This window comes from Crinia signifera, chromosome 5 (assembly GCF_055691185.1).
Source record: "Crinia signifera chromosome 5, ASM5569118v1, whole genome shotgun sequence".
Classification (NCBI taxonomy): domain Eukaryota; kingdom Metazoa; phylum Chordata; class Amphibia; order Anura; family Myobatrachidae; genus Crinia; species Crinia signifera.
Window position 1 is genome coordinate 73454000 of NC_139221.1, and position 16628 is coordinate 73470627.

General features: G+C 41.6%; 1 protein-coding gene across 4 annotated transcripts in view; it reads left to right on the forward strand.

The window, feature by feature from the left end:
* The window catches only part of TRAPPC8 (trafficking protein particle complex subunit 8), a 117691-nt gene that overhangs the window by 84539 nt on the left and 16524 nt on the right, over nucleotides 1-16628 (forward strand). For all 4 annotated transcript variants that reach the window (XM_083187467.1, XM_083187468.1, XM_083187469.1 and 1 more), the window contains 2 exons: nucleotides 5514-5671; nucleotides 8666-9108. In XM_083187467.1, coding sequence (XP_083043593.1) covers nucleotides 5514-5671; nucleotides 8666-9108 — 601 coding nt within the window. The remainder of the gene's footprint in view (nucleotides 1-5513; nucleotides 5672-8665; nucleotides 9109-16628) is intronic.

Consider the following 16628-nt stretch of genomic DNA (forward strand, 5'->3'; position numbering starts at 1 on the left):
AGTACATGGTCAGGGTCTGACCCCGCGACTCTAGCTCAGTGCCTCTGTTATGCGGATACCAAGCGCCCTCTATACATATACAATATACATTTCAGGGGGGAAGGGACATTGGGGGTTTACACACTCTGAGAGTGTCTGGTCGACGCGCGTGTCGCCTGCACCAGCTTCATCAGGACCAACCAGGTAGCTACCCGGAAGCCCCTTAAATACCTACCCCCTCCTGCATATTCATGAGTGCAGGTGAGGGTGTGTCTCTGTGTTTGGTAATTCTGGATTGGTTATCGCCCTTTCAATGGGTTTTAGAAAATCTCCCTGTCTGCTCTATAGGCAGAGTTATTAACCCATGCCTTGCTTCTTGATGTGTCTGTCAGACAGCGATAAAAAATTGGACAGTTAAAATAATAATAAGGAACAAGGAAGAAGAGGGGAGAATAGGGTTTATTAATATTGCACTTGTGTGACAATTTTAGTTGTACGTGTTTAGTTTCCACTATATTGCTACATCTTTTGAGAAAGTCATTAGAGGCTAAAGGACAAACAGAAAGGTAGGTCTCTAGTTATGTCCCGGGCTACTTAAAGGTGAGAGTATCATAGGCACAGTATTTCAAACTGTGTATCATACTGTGCCTATGATACTCTCACCTTTAAGTAGCCCGGGACATAACTAGAGACCTACCTTTCTGTTTGTCCTTTAGCCTCTAATGACTTTCTCAAAAGATGTAGCAATATAGTGGAAACTAAACACGTACAACTAAAATTGTCACACAAGTGCAATATTAATAAACCCTATTCTCCCCTCTTCTTCCTTGTTCCTTATTATTATTTTAACTGTCCAATTTTTTATCGCTGTCTGACAGACACATCAAGAAGCAAGGCATGGGTTAATAACTCTGGGCATGCTGGGATGCTGGGATGTGTAGTTCATCAACATCTGGAGGGCCGGTGTTGCCCAGCCCTGTATACTACATGGTACTATGCATTAATTACATACGAATTACATACAATGAACTGAAACTTTCTGTAAAATAGTTGAAAATTAAAAAAGTAACTAGCTTGAGAGTTACCAACTATAGGGTAGTTTTACTAAAGACAAAAAGGGGGTTTCAGTCGCACAGGAAAAAATTGACGTTGACCCCAATATCACTAATGATAGCAGTGTTGCTGTTTATGTGGGGTGTGCTGCCACTAGGACAGGAAATTTGACATGAATACAAGAGAAAGAAAAGACTGTCATTTGTTGTGGCGCACTCAGGATATTTAAAGAAAAAACAATCATAAAATGTAACTTTTAATAATTTTCATTTAAAGAACTGCGACATATAAAAACATTGACCATAGGAGGTACATAGAAAGTAGGAAACTTTAAAAAGGGGATATTATCCTCTTATGGTGAACCCCAATGTTAGTTCCCCTGTATGAATTGGTCGGGGCGTCTTATAGTGTGTATCTGCATTACTGCAGAGGACTAAAATGAAATAAATAGTATCACTATTATTGTCAGTGTCTTATTCAAATAGTCCTCTAGCAGTTGGTCACTTTATACCCTCTCTTTAAGAAAGTTCTATTTAGGGTAAGTGCTCATATAAGGCAATGGAGATGTCAGCGAGTGGTGGTGTGTTTGAATCACACACTATCTAAGCCAGTATCTGTTGCCATATGCTGCTTTTTTAGACTGCATATCAGTATCAGCCTCTGTGGAGAGATCGCATTCAGATGTGGATGTGTGACTCTTGTTTACTATCAGTATACACTCTCGTCCCCCGTTTAAAGTTTTTAAGGGGGTACAAGTGTGTAAAAGGAACAGTGGTGTTTCAATTTACCCCAGTTTAATCAGGACTTCAACCCCACAGCTCCAGCCCCAGTACTCTGGTGTGCTGGGCAATCTTTGTATAAATAAATTCACACATTCAGGGAGGTTCAATACCTGTTCCCTAGGTATCCCTAATTAGGGCGTTTCCAGTGTGTGTCCACTGTTACTGAGAGATGTAATCTGGATACTTTTACCACATTGTTTTTACTGATAGTTTCTCATATACATAGACAGTAATATATCAACATTTTATTAAAATGAATATATGTCAAAGACTGAGGGGAGTACTGATAGGAGGTTTTAGTGTTATTTACAGTTCATGCCACAAAACATCCATTTGCAATATTTCTGCATATAAACAGAATGTAGTTCCAGAGGCTGGCAGTTTAAAGATAATATTTTTTAGTGAAAGTTCACCGTATCTCATATGGTGAGTGTCCGTATTGTCACTGGCGAGAGATCGCGGTCAGAAGTGAGCTGCGCGTCTCTTATTCTGTCAGTGCTGCCGGTATGGGACAACTCGCTGCTGGTCTGTGTCAACAGCTGCCGTCGTCTGAGGGGGAATCGTGGTCAGTGAAAGTGACGCTACGATTCTTACACCCTTTCAGACCCGTTTTGCTCGTTGCTGCACACTGATACCAGGGCTAGATAATATTGGTATCTGCACTTCCGTGCTCCGTTCGCCCTACTGTGCTGAGTACATGGTCAGGGTCTGACCCCGCGACTCTAGCTCAGTGCCTCTGTTATGCGGATACCAAGCGCCCTCTATACATATACAATATACATTTCAGGGGGGAAGGGACATTGGGGGTTTACACACTCTGAGAGTGTCTGGTCGACGCGCGTGTCGCCTGCACCAGCTTCATCAGGACCAACCAGGTAGCTACCCGGAAGCCCCTTAAATACCTACCCCCTCCTGCATATTCATGAGTGCAGGTGAGGGTGTGTCTCTGTGTTTGGTAATTCTGGATTGGTTATCGCCCTTTCAATGGGTTTTAGAAAATCTCCCTGTCTGCTCTATAGGCAGAGTTATTAACCCATGCCTTGCTTCTTGATGTGTCTGTCAGACAGCGATAAAAAATTGGACAGTTAGAAAAAATAATAATAAGGAACAAGGAAGAAGAGGGGAGAATTGGGTTTATTAATATTGCACTTGTGTGACAATTTTAGTTGTACGTGTTTAGTTTCCACTATATTGCTACATCTTTTGAGAAAGTCATTAGAGGCTAAAGGACAAACAGAAAGGGGAGTTTTTATTTTCATTTTTATTATTTTGTGCAGTAGATGCTCCTTTTCTTATCTGTGCAGCTGGACTGTATTTTATGCTATGTTTCACATGCTTTTTTGTTGTTTTATATCTTATCATACGGTACATTCGAAAAGAAGGTAACATTGTTGGTGGGAGATAAAGTCTACCCTGTGCTTGCATGTGTTATATAGGCACAGTATTTCGGGAGAGGGACAGATAATAGTTCTGCACTGTTATGGATAGAATAAGATAAGCAGAAGTCATGATGAAGGAGTTACTGCTTGATTTTTGCTGGATATTGGATTATGTCACTCATCCGGATTTTAAACAGAGAAATGGACATACTGGCATGTTCATTAGTAGGTCTCTAGTTATGTCCCGGGCTACTTAAAGGTGAGAGTATCATAGGCACAGTATGATACACAGTTTGAAATACTGTGCCTATGATACTCTCACCTTTAAGTAGCCCGGGACATAACTAGAGACCTACCTTTCTGTTTGTCCTTTAGCCTCTAATGACTTTCTCAAAAGATGTAGCAATATAGTGGAAACTAAACATGTACAACTAAAATTGTCACACAAGTGCAATATTAATAAACCCTATTCTCCCCTCTTCTTCCTTGTTCCTTATTATTATTTTTTCTAACTGTCCAATTTTTTATCGCTGTCTGACAGACACATCAAGAAGCAAGGCATGGGTTAATAACTCTGCCTATAGAGCAGACAGGGAGATTTTCTAAAACCCATTGAAAGGGCGATAACCAATCCAGAATTACCAAACACAGAGACACACCCTCACCTGCACTCATGAATATGCAGGAGGGGGTAGGTATTTAAGGGGCTTCCGGGTAGCTACCTGGTTGGTCCTGATGAAGCTGGTGCAGGCGACACGCGCGTCGACCAGACACTCTCAGAGTGTGTAAACCCCCAATGTCCCTTCCCCCCTGAAATGTATATTGTATATGTATAGAGGGCGCTTGGTATCCGCATAACAGAGGCACTGAGCTAGAGTCGCGGGGTCAGACCCTGACCACGTACTCAGCACAGTAGGGCGAACGGAGCACGGAAGTGCAGATACCAATATTATCTAGCCCTGGTATCAGTGTGCAGCAACGCGCAAAACGGGTCTGAAAGGGTGTAAGAATCGTAGCGTCACTTTCACTGACCACAATTCCCCCTCAGACGCCGGCGGCTGTTGACACAGACCAGCAGCGAGTTGTCCCATACCGGCAGCACTGACAGAATAAGAGACGCGCAGCTCACTTCTGACCGCGATCTCTCGCCAGTGACAATACGGACACTCACCATATGAGATACGGTGAACTTTCACTAAAAAATATTATCTTTAAACTGCCAGCCTCTGGAACTACATTCTGTTTATATGCAGAAATATTGCAAATGGATGTTTTGTGGCATGAACTGTAAATAACACTAAAACCTCCTGTCAGTACTCCCCTCAGTCTTTGACATATATTCATTTTAATAAAATGTTGATATATTACTGTCTATGTATATGAGAAACTATCAGTAAAAACAATGTGGTAAAAGTGTTCACATTACATCTCTCAGTAACAGTGGACACACACTGGTAACGCCCTAATTAGGGATACCTAGGGAACAGGTATTGAACCTCCCTGAATGTGTAAATTTATTTATACAAAGATTGCCCAGCACACCAGAGTACTGGGGCTGGAGCTGTGGGGTTGAAGTCCTGATTAAACTGGGGTAAATTGAAACACCACTGTTCCTTTTACACACTTGTACCCCCATAAAAACTTTAAACGGGGGACGAGAGTGTATACTGATAGTAAACAAGAGTCACACATCCACATCTGAATGCGATCTCTCCACAGAGGCTGATACTGATACTGATATGCAGTCTAAAAAAGCAGCATATGGCAACAGATACTGGCTTAGATAGTGTGTAATTTAAACACACCACCACTCGCTGACATCTCCATTGCCTTATATGAGCACTTACCCTAAATAGAACTTTCTTAAAGAGAGGGTATAAAGTGACCAACTGCTAGAGGACTATTTGAATAAGACACTGACAATAATAGTGATACTATTTATTTCATTTTAGTCCTCTGCAGTAAAGCAGATACACACTATAAGACGCCCCGACCAATTCATACAGGGGAACTAACATTGGGGTTCACCATAAGAGGATAATATCCCCTTTTAAAAGTTTCCTACTTTCTATGTACCTCCTATGGTCAATGTTTTTATATGTCGCAGTTCTTTAAATGAAAATTATTAAAAGTTACATTTTATGATTGTTTTTTCTTTAAATATCCTGAGTGCGCCACAACAAATGACAGTCTTTTCTTTCTCTTGTATTCATAGTTTTACTAAAGCCTGGTTGCTGTGGGCAACACCACCATTTGTCTGTTTTCGAAGAATTGATGTGTGTCATAAAATTTTATGTAATTTTAAAAATATATTTTTTAGGGAAATTTATTTCCAATGGAATGTCAGTCAGAGGACGTCAGGACTTGGAGATACAAGGCCCTCGCCTAAATAGTTCCAAGGAAGAGAAAACATCTATTCAGTATGGACCTGACCGCCGGTTAGATCCAATTATTACCCCACCAATGCCTTTACTGGAGGTGAGCTATATTTAATATGATTCAGTGTTGTGGAGGAGAGGTGTGTTAGCTGGGATCAGCGAGTACTGCTTTAGTAAGAAGAAAAAAAGATAATGGGGGTGGTCAACAGTTAAAAGGGTGACAAGGGATTTTGCACTGTTTTTTATTTCTTTTTGAGCCGTCCTGTGTCTACAGGCGGTATTTCATGCCCCACCATCCAATACGGTGTGATGGGAGAATAAAATAGTGTGCCGAGTGTAGGTAGGCACCGTGCCCGAAGCATGGCGAGCGGTGCACTTTTTTAGTGTCCATGTCGAGTGTGTCTAACACCAGATCGAATTGAACGGCATATCGAATTGAAATCCTCATCTAACCGTGTGTACCCACTATAAGCCCCCAGTGATTGGGAGATGATGGCACTATATTTTGATAGATGTGCCCTGTAAACTACTTTTATTTACTTTTTCATGTTTATCGCCACCCATAACATATTAGTATTTAGGCTTACAGTTAGTGCATATGTGTTATGCAGTTTAGTTCAGATTGTACTCTTCAGTAAACAATAATAATAATGTGCTTTAACATTTGCGTTATATGTATTTTAAAAATCAAATGAATAGATCTGTAGTTACATAGTAGGTGAGGCTTTCTTTTGTTAGTTTGTTAGCGAAGTGAAAAAATGTGATAGAGCTGTTTCTGCAATTGCATGCATCTTGTGGGTTTGCTGAGGTCATATCAGATGTTACACTGGCAAGACACAGCACAACCCGGACACTTTTGGGCAAGATATGGCCGGTTATCTCAAACAGCCAGGCCTTAAATGGGAGAACAAACGAAACACATTAGGTGTATGGTATATTCCAAAAATTCCACTACGCGCTAATATTAATTGACCGATTATACACAGATAGATGAGGCAGCCCAATCACTAAATTCCCTGAGGGTTAGGGAATTAATACAGACATACGACCCAATAGTGATCTGGCCCTTATAATGTTATATTCTCACCAACGATTTCAAAGTGATGTTCCGTAATCTCCGACACAATTAAGAGGCGTTGTTCATCCACCAGATGTGTTTTTATTAAAATTATTTTTTCAGACGTCAAAAGTACATAGAAACCCAATGATTACCAATGACTTCATCAGGGGAATAATAACAGGTCTTCCATAGAATGATTTTATTCCTATTTTTGTGAGGTATCCACTAAATAGGGGAGTACTCCCTTTAATAATGTTTTATATTGTGTAATGCAGCAAGAGAATTCTTTTTATTTGGAGTAGGTCTAAATATTTTGGTTGGAATTGAACTCCAGATTCATTAAGTTAAATTTTCATAGAAGTTTGGAACAATAAATGGTACTTGTTTCCTATCTGGGCGCCCACTAAGTAAATTGAGCACCATGCTATTCTCCGTAGTGAAATCTGATCGCATCGCATCGTACACATACACGATATTGAACGATGCGATGCGATGCGATGCGATCCGATTCGATTTCCCATAGGAAACAATGTTAAATGGCTCAATTTAGCCAAATTATCATAGGAACAATAGTAAATGGGCCAAAAACACCCCTGAACATTGAAATGTCCCCCCAAAAGTAGTTGACGCCACCCCACCATCAACGTGAACCCGAAGCGTGGCGAGCGCAGCGAGCCCGCGAGGGGCGGCGGTACGCGTCCTCCGACCTTTTCATGCCCTACTATCCACTAGGGCGTGGAGTGAGAATAGAATAGTGTGGCGAGCGCAGCGAGCCACCGAGCCCGAAGCGTGGCGAGCGCACGCGGATACCTTCACAGGTAAACGCGTCCCTTTGCGGGCTTCCCAGGTGTCCGCGTCGCCATGGACACCTGGGAAGCCCGCGAGGGGACGCGTATAACTGTGAAGGTATCCGCGTCCCCTCGCGGGGCTCGCTGCGCTCGCCACGCTTCGGGCTCGGTGGCTCGCTGCGCTCGCCACACTATTCTATTCTCACTCCACGCCCTAGTGGATAGTAGGGCATGAAAAGGTCGGAGGACGCGTACCGCCGCCCCTCGCGGGCTCGCTGCGCTCGCCACGCTTCGGGTTCACGTTGATGGCGGGGTGGCGTCAACTACTTTTGGGGGGACATTTCAATGTTCAGGGGTGTTTTTGGCCCATTTACTATTGTTCCTATGATAATTTGGCTAAATTGAGCCATTTAACATTGTTTCCTATGGGAAATCGGATCGCATCGCATCGCATCGCATCGTTCAATATCGTGTATGTGTACGATGCGATGCGATCCGATTTCAGTACGGTGCCGTACGTAGAAAACCTGGGCGCCCAGATAGGAAACAAGTACCCAATAAATATACTTCCAGAAACTATACAAGTGTAAATAATCACCCATCAATTGTATGACGATACCAATCCAGATATGCGGCTTCAGAAATGACAAGCCTTAATCCTGGAGCTCTGTTTTCTGCAGTGCTGGATATCTGAATCTTTGGATTAGGTGTATGGACCTTATCCAGGTGCCTTTGCTCCTCCGTGCATTCACAGACGCATTTCTGTGCATGTGCAGACACTGGGTGACCGATTTCCCCATGGGAACGCCCAGAATTTCATGGGTGTTCCCATGCAAATCGCCCGGTGACGTGGTGTGCTGACATCACTGGATGTCAGCTGATCACCCACTTCTTTCCAAGGGTGACCTGAGAGTCACTTAGATATGCGTGCACTTTCGCCATAATTCGATGGTTGGCGACCATCAAATGATGGGGGTGGTTCCCCTTAGCCTGCGAATGGTTGTTTATGTTAAACATCCATTTGCAGCTAGTGCAGGCGAACCCACGCTGCGAGGCGGGTCGGCCGGCCCAGCATTCGTAGGCCGGGGTTTGGTGGACTTGCAAGGTTTGCGAAGCAACCAGAATAACTAGTCCCCTATGTCATCTCTAGTGTGTATCGGAAACTGCAAAACCTGTATTTGTTTACTCTGCAACGTTTTAGGTTTATTTGTTCTTAATCATTTCTATATTTTTTCTCACCAAACAGGTGTTCTTCATAAATTTCCCCACTGGACTGCTTTGTGGAGAAATCCGAAAAACACATGTTGAATTTGTGAATGTGAGCAAGTGCCCGCTGACGGGTCTCAGGGTTGTATCTAAGAGACCGGAGTTCTTTACTTTTGGCAGCAATACAGCAGCATTGACGCCGCTAAGTCCTGCAGCATCCATGAACTGCAGTGCCTATAAAACAGTTGTTACAGACTCTACCTCGGGGCCCCCTGTGCTGACTTCATCTGTAGCTCCAGTAGACTTTGGATTTGGTGGGGGAAGCCAGCCAGAGGTTGTAGATATTCCTCTTACAGACTCTGTGTTGGCTCCTGGTGCATCCGTACAGCTTCCACTGTGGTTACGAGGTCCTGATGAAGAAGGAGTACATGAGATAAACTTCTTGTTCTATTACGAAAGCACAGATAAACACTCAAGAATGCGGTAGGTTTATCCTTAAACTAATACAAGAATCCGCTATGGAGAACGAATACTTTCTTTTTCAGTATAGGCAATAAATAATGAGTCCAGAAAGCCTTGTATCTATGTATAAGTGAATACTCATGATGATCTTGATGGTATTGTAGTTTGTTTGTTGGAAGCAGGTTAAATGTACAAACCTACGAACCTGACAAGGGACAGTTTGTGATGGCTAGATGACTGGGTCAGAACATCGCCAAAACGGCAGGTGGTGTGGTGGTGTTCTTGGTGTGCAGCAATCATTGCCTACCAAATGTGGTTCAGGGAAGGACAAAAAGCAACATGATCATAAGCACCAAAGATACTTGGGCAGTGAAGACTAGTCCGACTGGTCATATTCCACTATACGATATATATACACTATAAAAAGATTTGAGAACACACAGTGCGTATATGCAAACCACTCAGCGTACTCATGCTGACCCCTGTCCACTGCAAAAGCACCTGCAATGAGCACGGTGGCTGGTCTCATGAGTCACATTTTCTTTTACATTATCTATTTGTTTATCAGGTATGCAGGAAAATGTATCATATCTAAGAGAGTTGTTGGTTGGTCGCAGGTATATAGTGTGTAGTTATTGACTCGATCTAGCGTTTGAACTTGTGAGTTAGGGGCACAGGTGCAAAAATGTATTTTGTGCCCCCACTCCTCCATCCCAACCCAGGTTCACAATATGCATCACAGCAGTGGGTGACAGGTGGAGGCAGAGTGTGACTGGGAAAAACAGGTGCCCTGCACCTGCTGCTCCAATTGTAATTCCGCCTCTGGCTTGATCATATGGCTGCCGTAAGTATGTGAAAATGATGCTGGATAAAACTTTATAGGATGTCTAATAGCCAACTAATCTTATGTGGCTGGTCTATCAAAAGTGATAGAATGTCTGGATAACTCAAGTCATTTTGTAAATCAGGACAGGAAAAAAAAAAAATCAGCATACATTTTGGGGTCAGTTCTATTAACTCAATTGTTGGGGTCTTTTTTGCTTTTTTTAAATTTAAATTATACGATTCTTAAACTTGTGTGTAAGGAAATGTGAATAGGACCCTTTTACAGAATTAATTTATCGTCACCCCATACTATTTTCTTTCGTTTTTTTTTTTTTTTAATTTAGAGGAAAATGTTTGTGTATGTGTATATATATAATCACCTCTGTGGTAAATGATGTCATTTATTGTGTGGTTTTGTATGCAAAAAATATCTACAGATATGTATACATGCACTATTGCTGCTGTCACTCCAAACATTTCTTCACCGTATGGCAGGTGCCACACAAGACTGCATGTGCTGAATGTCTTTCAATCACATGTGAGTCAATTGCAGTGCGATGCAACTAACCACTTCACTAGACTGCACTTATGAATTTGATTTGCGGTATTTGTGTGCAAATAAGTCCGAATCTGTATATGAAGCACTACACTATGTACAATGCAGTGCCTGCGGCTCTTTTTCATATAGAGTTCTGCTTTACTTTGTATACAGATTTAAATTGGTATTCAATCTCGGATTCCGACTGTTGAAACCCCAGCTCGACTGTAACTCGATAGCCGGACTTCAATGTTCTGGCTGCAGAGTGACGAAAAGTGGGTATGTTGGCGAGAATGGTCGCAGATTGTCAAAAATCAGCTGTGAATTCAACAAACAGATTTGGCTTGTTTTGAAGTCTGATCTGTTTTGTCAGAATCTACCTTCAATGCTGTCGGAACGGCAGCATTTGAAAAGGCGGCGAGCGCTATTTTCCCCAGGGAAATAGCCGCTAAGATTGAATACCCTCCTCAGATGCAAACAGATATACATACATATTTGAGCCAAAAAAATGGTGCGCTGCTCAGTCTCTCGAGGTCAGGTCTATGAGGACACATCTGTATTTTCCAGCTTATTGGCTTCTAACTAAATTAAGCTTTTAGGGAATATATATTGTAAACGTTTATTGTACAAGGCTGCATGGTTTGGTGCTTAGAAAGGATGGCCCAGATAATTTATTATCAAATTGCATTGTTTTTATTTTTCGATTTGTGCAAAAAAATGGTAATTCCATTAAATAGCATGTTATTCAAGGGAAATAAACCAATATATTGGGAAGTGTGACATATGCACAAAAGGTCCTGATTCACAGACAGAAATGCAGTGGTGAATGTAAGAAGTACTTTATAGTTTTTCCATCCAATCCGAAGGAGGGACATGCAGTAGATCAGGCATGTCCAAAAACTATGGCCCTGCAGCTGTTGTGAGACAACAAGGCATGCTGGGATGTGTAGTTTTACAACAGCTGGAGGGCCACAGTTTGGACATGCCTGCAGTAGATGGTACACCACCTGCTTGTTGCTGCGATCACAGTTCTGTGCCAGGTGTTGCAAACTTTGATACAACATAAAAGTTATCTGTCGCAATGTTCTATGCAGATGGCCAGCTTCCGCAGCTGCCTCATGGAAGTGAGTGCTTTTAGTCCAGGAGTTTGGTACCATGCAATAGCCTTGCTCTCCCCATGAGACAACACGGGGCACTCTTGTTTCTGGCAACACAGATCTTCCCCTAATGCAGAGGGTGTGGATCAGTCGGTCACCAGTAAGTTGACACGGTCGTTAGGTCGACAGGGTCGTTAGGTCAACAGGTTATTTCAAAGTATTTTTACCTGAATGTCGACATGTACACAGGTTAACGTGCACCCCATCCCCTTGCATGGCTGCGCTCACCATGCTTCGGGAACACTATTTTGTTCTTCCACCACGCCCTAGTGGATGGTAGGGCATGAAATACCGCCTGTTGGCTCAAAAAACAGTGAAAAACCTCATGTCAACCTTTGACTGTCGACCTTACCCATGTCGACCTAATGACCCTGTCGACCTAATGGTGTAGAGCTAATGACTGTCTTACAACTTGCTGGTGATGAAAAAAAGAACTTTTGGGGAACGCACTGGTACCTTTAAATGATCACTTTTATTGGTATTGATTTTAACATTCCCTATATCAAGGTAGGGGAATTCATGTAAACAGCAAAATAAAATATATATATTGTTTTTTAGTGTTTGAAATCACATGCAACGTATACACAAATACATATAGTGTGTTAAAGAAGGAAAAATATAAGTGTGTTTAAAATTACACAAATGTCTGTCCGAAAAAGATGTCTATTTATACCCCTTTTAGACACACAGCAAAATCTCGGGAATTTTCACGTGCACGCGCACAATCCCGGGACTAGGGTATGTCTGAAAGGCTCTACCCGGGGTTTTAGTCCTCTAAAATACCGGGTCCTGCTCACCTGCAATGGACCCGGGATTTTTAAAAACCCGGGTTTGAACCGGGTCTAAAATCCCGGGTAGTATGTCTGAAAGGGGTATTAGTGTAGGCAAGAACAAGAATTTACTTACCACTAATAATAATTTGTGGTTATGACTCCGTTATTGTTTTAGTGGCTAAATTATATGCCAGATTCTTACAAATATCAGCAAAAAAAGGGTGTAGCTTGTCCTTATTGTAGGACAAAATGCTTGTTGTCAAATGTTTCAATTTAAAGTATAATACTGATAAACATTTGCCACTTTGTACAGTGATTGCAAGGTGTTACAATGTATCACAATTCATTTATGATGTATCACAGCTTTGTTAACACAGATAGTGGTCTTTTGGCGCCCTCCTCTGGTTGTTCCATATATATATATGGATATGGTGCTCAGAGGTACAAATAGTGGTCTATTGGTGCCCTCCTCTGATCACTGCATGCACATTACTGTATTTCAGTAATTCAATGTGCTGTATTTTTGGTATTAATGATACACCACTTTGCATTAAAGTTTTATCTGGATGTAGTTAAATACTACTCCTTCTTTTTAGATATTAATATTAGCCTAAATGATATGAAGTTAGAATGATGACCTGATAAATAATATCTAATATTAATATCTAAAAAGAAGGGGTAGTATTTAACTACATCAAGTTAAAACTCTGATGCAAAGTGGCAGCAATCCGGAGGGGCAGCTGCAGCAATAACAGCATAATGCTTGTTAAATAAGAAGAACTGGGTATAAGCCGGATCCTGTTGTAACGGGTGTCCTACCTGATAGCCGGTTTCAACTATATCAGTAAATTGAAGCTGCGGCAATACAAACAGTATACCCACCAACAATAAATGTATTAGGCTGTAACAGATTGCACTAATACCAGCAGTGTAATAATAACAGAATAAAAGCCGGGTCCCATAATAGTGAGACACAGGAGCCACGGCAATAAAGGACATACGGCATCACCCCACAGTTAAAATAGTGGGACGCACACAATACCAATATTAAAAGACAGCGTATAAAACACAGGTGCCTCAAGAAGTAGCCGGGTCCAATCACAACAATAAATTGGAACCGCAGCGAGAGCGCCATAAGGCTCACTATATAAAAATATGTCCAAACTCTGAATGCCCAAATTGATGACAAGAACAATGGCCGCTTTCTTTACAAGCACCCAAACAGTAATAGTGCATTTTTAGAACCACTAGGAACCTCAGAATAACAGTCAGGTCCAGCAGCATGTCATAGAATAAGCATAAGTGACTGCAATAAAAGTAACCTGGTCGTATTATAACCACAAGGTGGGGTCGCAATAACAGGGACACACACCCTTATAAATACATTTACCTGAACACCTTAAGAGTGAACAACACTATAAAATAAAAGTGAGAATTACGACAATAAATGAGGACATAAGCCGCAAAAACAGCCATTTGCAGCAAAGTAGCAGAGACCCCGCTCAACTCTGAAAATCATTACAGACTAACGGAATATACAGGGGATCTTTCCCACGAGGAAACCAAGCTAATAGTGGCTGGGAAAAGAGAAATCTGCAAAAATAAAATATGATACAGTTCTAATAACAAAGTTGCAACACACAACAGATATATGGCAAAATTAAGCCCCTAGGAAACTTAACATATACAAAGTAACATTAAAGTACACACCACACAAAAACTGTCAATAAGGGCAATAGCATCCCAGATACAGTATTGCAGAAGAAAGCAGACACCACAACCTAGGTCTGTTCTTTAACACACTTCTTTCTAATCTTTATTCACAAAATATCTACATTCTATCCATTGTGATTTTTTTTATTAAAATATACCCCTTAAGGAAGGGTCATTCCTAGGGAATTCCAATAAAAGTTACATTTTATAACCCCCATTTCCCCTTTCAGTGGAATCCAATAAAGGTACCAATAGTGTGCACCAGCTATATCTCATCCCTTCTCCTTCTTTCCTACATTATGTACCTGTGAGATAGGCACCACCACCCCAAAACAAAACCTTAAGAAACACCAATAACAGGTGCGAATGAAACCGTAACCTAAAGATATATTAGTGCAGATCAAAACTTCCCATACCCCCTTCCCCAAAAAGCTTAAATATAAGTAGTGAGGACTCAATCAACATACTATAAGAGGCTTGAGGTCAACGATGGAGATGAGTATGCGGACAAAGATGGTTACTGAGTGTTTAAGTATGGGAGAGCTGTGAGTGCAATGTAAAGAGAAGAGGGCTTTGACAACAGGAGGGAAGAGGGCCCTGCTCTGAGGAGTTTACAATCTAGTTGGCAGGGGAGACAGACCGATTACAAGAGATAGTGGCTAGATAGCAGGATATAAACAGGCAAGGGGTCGGAGAACCAGCTAGTTTATGCAGGACTAGTTTATGCAGTGGAAGAGTGTTGGAGTTGGACATAACATCCAGTTTTGGTGCTCTATATAGTCTTTGAAATGACAGAAGCTGATTGGTTGCTCTGTTTAACTTCTCTATCTCTGAACACTTTCATACATCTGGCCCCAGAGAGTTCAACCATAACACACATCTGCAGTCTCCAAACACTGTTATTTCCCATACTTAAGGTCCATACTCACTTGCCCAGTGTGTATGCTGACCGATGATCGGGAAAATCGCTGGGCTGAAAAATGCTCAGTGCATACACAGTGGTTTTTTTTGCCTGTTTTAGCATTTTTTATTTTTTTTCCCCAAGGGTGGAGGATTTTCCATAGCAGGACACTATGGAAAGCCGTCAACCTAGTCACTAATCTGCTGGTAATTCCGGCAGATGACTGGCCGGGCCAGCAATGATACGGGAGTGTGCATCAGCACTCACCGCTCATTGTTGCCCCGTACTCACTGGGTGGCTTTGGAGCTGAAAGCAGTTCAAATGAGTAAACAGCTGCTTTCAGCTCAAAATCAACCAGTGTGTATGGGCCTTTACTCTTCACACACCACCTTTATGTTGGCAAAAAAGGCACAACTTTAAATCAATCTGTAGTAATAATCGCAAAATTTTATACAAAACGTTTACCAGAATAGAAGATTTATTTACAGTTTCTTATATAACGCACATGCACATGTATACATCGCTTTACAGTCCCTGCCCCAGTGGAGCTTACAATCTAAATTCCCTACCACATGTACATGCACACACAGACATTCTAGGGTTAATTTTTTGGGAGCAAAGTAACCTACCAGTATATTTTTGGATTGTGGGAGGAAACTGGAATACCTGGAGGAAACCCACGCAAGTACGGGGAGAATATACAAACTCTGCACATTTATGGCCATGGTGGGAATTTAATCCATAACCTCAGTGCTGTGAGGCAGTAACGCTAACCATTACACCATCTGTACCCCATGAAGACGAAGCGCAGCCCATATACAGAGATGGCAGAAACACTCTGTAGAGGAGAAAAGATTAAGACTTTACATAATTACTATTGTTATAAGAGAAAAGGTAATGCTAATGGTGATCTGTATATTAAAGTCACATGATTATATAAGTAGAGAAATGAGGGGTAGAAAGAGGAGGAGACGTGTGGGTTAAGTGCCAAAGAAAGGAGAAAAGAAAGGGACCGGAAAAATCTGTGCATCTGGAAACAAATTTCAGAAATCCTTGAAGAAAAGCCAAACCAGAAACATTTTGTGTGCACGAAAATAGCTATTGCTGGTGTGTGAGCACCTCATTAACTTGTGAAAATGTAATTTAATTACTTGTGCAATATGAACTCCAAAGCCACTCACATTTTTTCCATTTAAAAAACTGTAATTCAGTTATTTATTTTTGCACCAGAAAGAAAAAAAAGAAAATTTGTGTGACATGCATCCTCGTTTAATGTGCATGCAAGTTTCCACAGTATACCCTCTTCTACCAAAGTAGTACAGCAGCAGGGCTCTCATTTCATACAGTCACGACCAGTCATTGTGCTGCTGACCACACTGTATTTCATCCTCTCCCTGCTGTGTTTCTGGAACGTGGCGAAAACTGAGGTGATTATTTCTTCAGTGAGACAGTTTGAATGTTGGGTTTATAGTGTTACCAGAGTGAGAATTGTTCTCTGTAATTGGTTGTATCAGATTATTATTGGCTTTATGGTGTTTTGTTCACTGCAGAACATCTGCTGAATAAACTGTTCCCATACAGATCACATGTATTATCTGGTCCCTCACAGAGCAGCGGCACTAAAGTAAGCGCTA